The 3,279-nt window shown below is 40.6% G+C and overlaps 1 protein-coding gene across 3 annotated transcripts in view; it reads left to right on the top strand.

Moving 5' to 3' along the window:
• OMA1 (OMA1 zinc metallopeptidase) overlaps positions 1-1,052 on the top strand; it is a 68,025-nt gene extending 66,973 nt beyond the window's left edge. For all 3 annotated transcript variants that reach the window (XM_027852819.1, XM_027852820.1, XM_027852818.1), the window contains one exon: positions 674-1,052. In XM_027852819.1, the coding sequence (XP_027708620.1) occupies positions 674-895 (222 nt within the window). In that variant the 3' untranslated portion in view covers positions 896-1,052. The remainder of the gene's footprint in view (positions 1-673) is intronic.
• The last annotated feature ends 2,227 nt before the right edge of the window (positions 1,053-3,279 follow it).

The following is a 3,279-nucleotide window of genomic DNA, read 5'->3' as shown; positions in this document are numbered from 1 at the left end:
ACTACTACTACTACTACTACTACTACTACTACTACTACTACTACTACTACTACTACTACTATTACTATTACTGCAACAGCCACCACCACCACTACCACTACTACCACCACCACTACTACCACTACTATTACTCAGCCTTTCAGTGCTTTAGGCAATGCTCAGAGTGCTTTCTTTGGTGTTTCAGTGAAACCACATGATTAGGATAGAAAAAGAAAGAAAGAATTGAATTAATAGAATACTAAAGGAATAGTTTTAATAAAATATCTTTCTTCATGTGTTTAATATAAAAGATTAAAAAGACTCCTAAGATCTGGTTTTTATTATTTGATTTTTATTTGAATACAGGGGTTATAGTGTCTGCAGCCTGGCTAAGAACCTGAGGGTGTGCGTGCATGGAGAGCTTATTTATGCTCAAAGATCGTTTTCCACCTTATTTGCAGCTACTGATTTATTTAAAATTGTATCATTGAGGTAAACTGGAAGATTAGGGGAGGATAACTATGAGCAGTGTTTTATACGTGGCTATTTTCACTTTCTTTGTGTCTTTGTTACAGAGAGTTATAGAGGAATATAGAAATCTGTGTGACTGTTTTGAATATGGCGTATTAGGAATTGATTCTCGAAACAAAGGCCCAAATAAAACATTTTATTGCTTTCATCTCTTTCCTTCTAGGCCATTAAAATTAGAGAGAGCTGTAAGTGCCCTCCACTCTCTGGACCGGATCCTCGGCTGCTTTTCAGGCTCAGGGTGAAGCATATTCTGGAAGGGCCAGAGGAAGAAGACCGAAATACGACTGGAGCATTAGTTCAAAAACATAAACTGGACTCTCCTCCAATTCAGAAAAAAGAGACAATTCCATTGACGTTTGTGGCTGACAAAAGAGCTGGAAGTTGATGTAAATTTTACATGAGAGCCTAGATGAAGAATATAGCAATATTTATTATTTTCACATATCACTATTTTAAAAAAGATCAGTATAAAGTGAAAAAAAAGAGACTATACTAGTTTGAATCATGTGGACTCCTGGTGCCATTAAAAATCCTTTAATAGATATTGAAACTTGCTCATGAATCTTAAAAGTATTTGATTCTATTTTTAATACCTTCAATAAAGAAAGCACGTTTCAAGATAGGTTTAAGTTGTCTACTTTTTGCCCTCTTTCATGCTTGGCTTGGTTGACAGATCTGATGTGAAAGATGGGCTCATCACAGAAGTTATGACAGAGGGTCTAGTGTGTGCCCTCATTTAACTTAAATATTGGCCCTTTAAGAAAAGACTCAAGATAATGGAAGCAAAGAGGTAAGTCCATGGTCTTTCCTTCACTTCATAATTTGCTCTTTAATATAGGTACATAGAGGCAAAAGTTTCATTATAATAAATTGTAAGCCCTCCGCAATGAATTCTGGGACTGTTCTGCTGGGCATAGGCTTCCTCCTCAGACCCTTTTCTCCAAATTCCATCATAAAAAGCAATAATCTCTAGGGTTCCCTGGTGATAGTGATGGGGAGGGCTCAAACCAATCCTGTAAGATGTCATTCAATTCTGGCCCTGACTTTCTTCAGTTCCTTTAGTTACAGAATATTTATCAGCATGTTGGGATGACAGCTGCAAAGCCTATTTATAGATCTCGGGATTGACTGCGTGAGGCTTGTCAGGTATTTCTTGATCCAAATGTGAGGCAGCCCTTGCATGGTGGAGGCTCAGATGGACTGTTCTCAGCAAACTCATTCCTCCTGTTTGTAGGGATGGGAGTTTAGGGGAGAGGTGCCCGATGACTTGTAAAGATGTTTGCAGGATGTTACCTAGAGGCGAACTGTAAAGCATGCCATTAGATTTCCCTGCGCGTTTCATGGCAGGATTTTATAGCCAATGCCTCAGTCTATTTTTCGTCTTCTGTCCCACCATTATCCATAATTCTGATTTTCAGTCTTTCCAGACGACATAGACATTTTGACCTGATGTCAGTAAGAGAGGTAATACAGTGATGTCATTAGGGTGCTTATGAACAAAGCTTTTAAACATCGACTAAATAATACATATAACAGAAATGTTGTATTTCTGCTTGGAGTTTGGGAAAGATTAATGAATGAGTGAAAAAAAATTATTAAATGTCTTCTAACCTGGAGCTTAGGGCTGGAGATACAAATACAAGAAACTAAGACAGGTTTTGTCCTCATAGGGCTTATAATCTAGAAGGAGAAGGCAACATATAGGGAATGGTGGATGAGGCAGAGCATTTTGATTTGGGAAGTCACAGGGATCATGGGTGGATTCATAGGACAATTGGTAGATGCTTCCTATATAAGAATAATAGTGTCAGATTGACTGCTGTTCTCAGAATGGCATGAGGTTGTCCAACGTACATCATGGCAGGTCTAGATCACAGGGAACTCTCACCAGGCAGAACTTCAGGCCCCAGGGCAGACGCTGCCATGCTGGATGCCACCAGAGGGCGGAGCAAGTAGATGAGATGGTGTACCATGAGGATCACTGGTGTGCAGAATTAAGTGGACTAAAAGAATGTATTTGTATGTACATGTGAAGATGTAGCATGTTGTTAACATCCTTGCATGTTTTGTATTTACATGCATGGCTTGTTTTTACACCTATAGACCTTAAAGACCAGTGACTGGAGAAGCAGCATGGATGAGAGAGTGGGCCTCAGGGTCTCAAAGACCTGGGTTCTCTGACACATACTAGCTGTGTGGCCCTAGGCCTCGGCTTAAATCCTTCAGTCCTCTAGGCAACTCTCTGAAACCCTCAGTTGCAGAATTGTTGATCTACCTTGCTGGGGGGAGTTCCTTACAAGGAAGTCTTAGACTGATGAAATTGTGGATTCAGGAAAACACAACAACACACAACAAAAAACCCTAAAAAGCCAGTGGATCTTCAGTGCATTTGGTCAGAGTGTGGGGCTAAGATAATGTTAGGTTACAGCTTTCCCATTGGTATCCCCACTATCCCCCAGAAGTAACCCTCGTGTCACCCCTGAGCACAGAGGCTGGTGAGGATGGTGATAAAGGAAGGGCTATGATGTGATCCAGAAGAGTGAGAGAGACAGACTGGTTAACCAATTCACCAAAGCAACAGCAGCCCCACCCACGAGGAAGAGAAATACAAGGCCAAGGGTAGTCAGAGACTAACTATGGAAGTCACAATTGCCCGTCCAAATTGGCGGCTAGGTGGTATATCTATATAGAACACTGGACCTGGAATCAGGAATACTTGAGTTTGAGCCTCAGACAATTACTAGTTGTATGACCCTGGGCAAGTCACTT

This window comes from Vombatus ursinus, unplaced genomic scaffold (assembly GCF_900497805.2).
Source record: "Vombatus ursinus unplaced genomic scaffold, bare-nosed wombat genome assembly UNPS02009824.1, whole genome shotgun sequence".
Lineage (NCBI taxonomy): Eukaryota > Metazoa > Chordata > Mammalia > Diprotodontia > Vombatidae > Vombatus > Vombatus ursinus.
The sequence above is the reverse complement of the archived record's forward strand: the minus strand, read 5'-3'. Positions and strand labels throughout refer to the sequence as shown.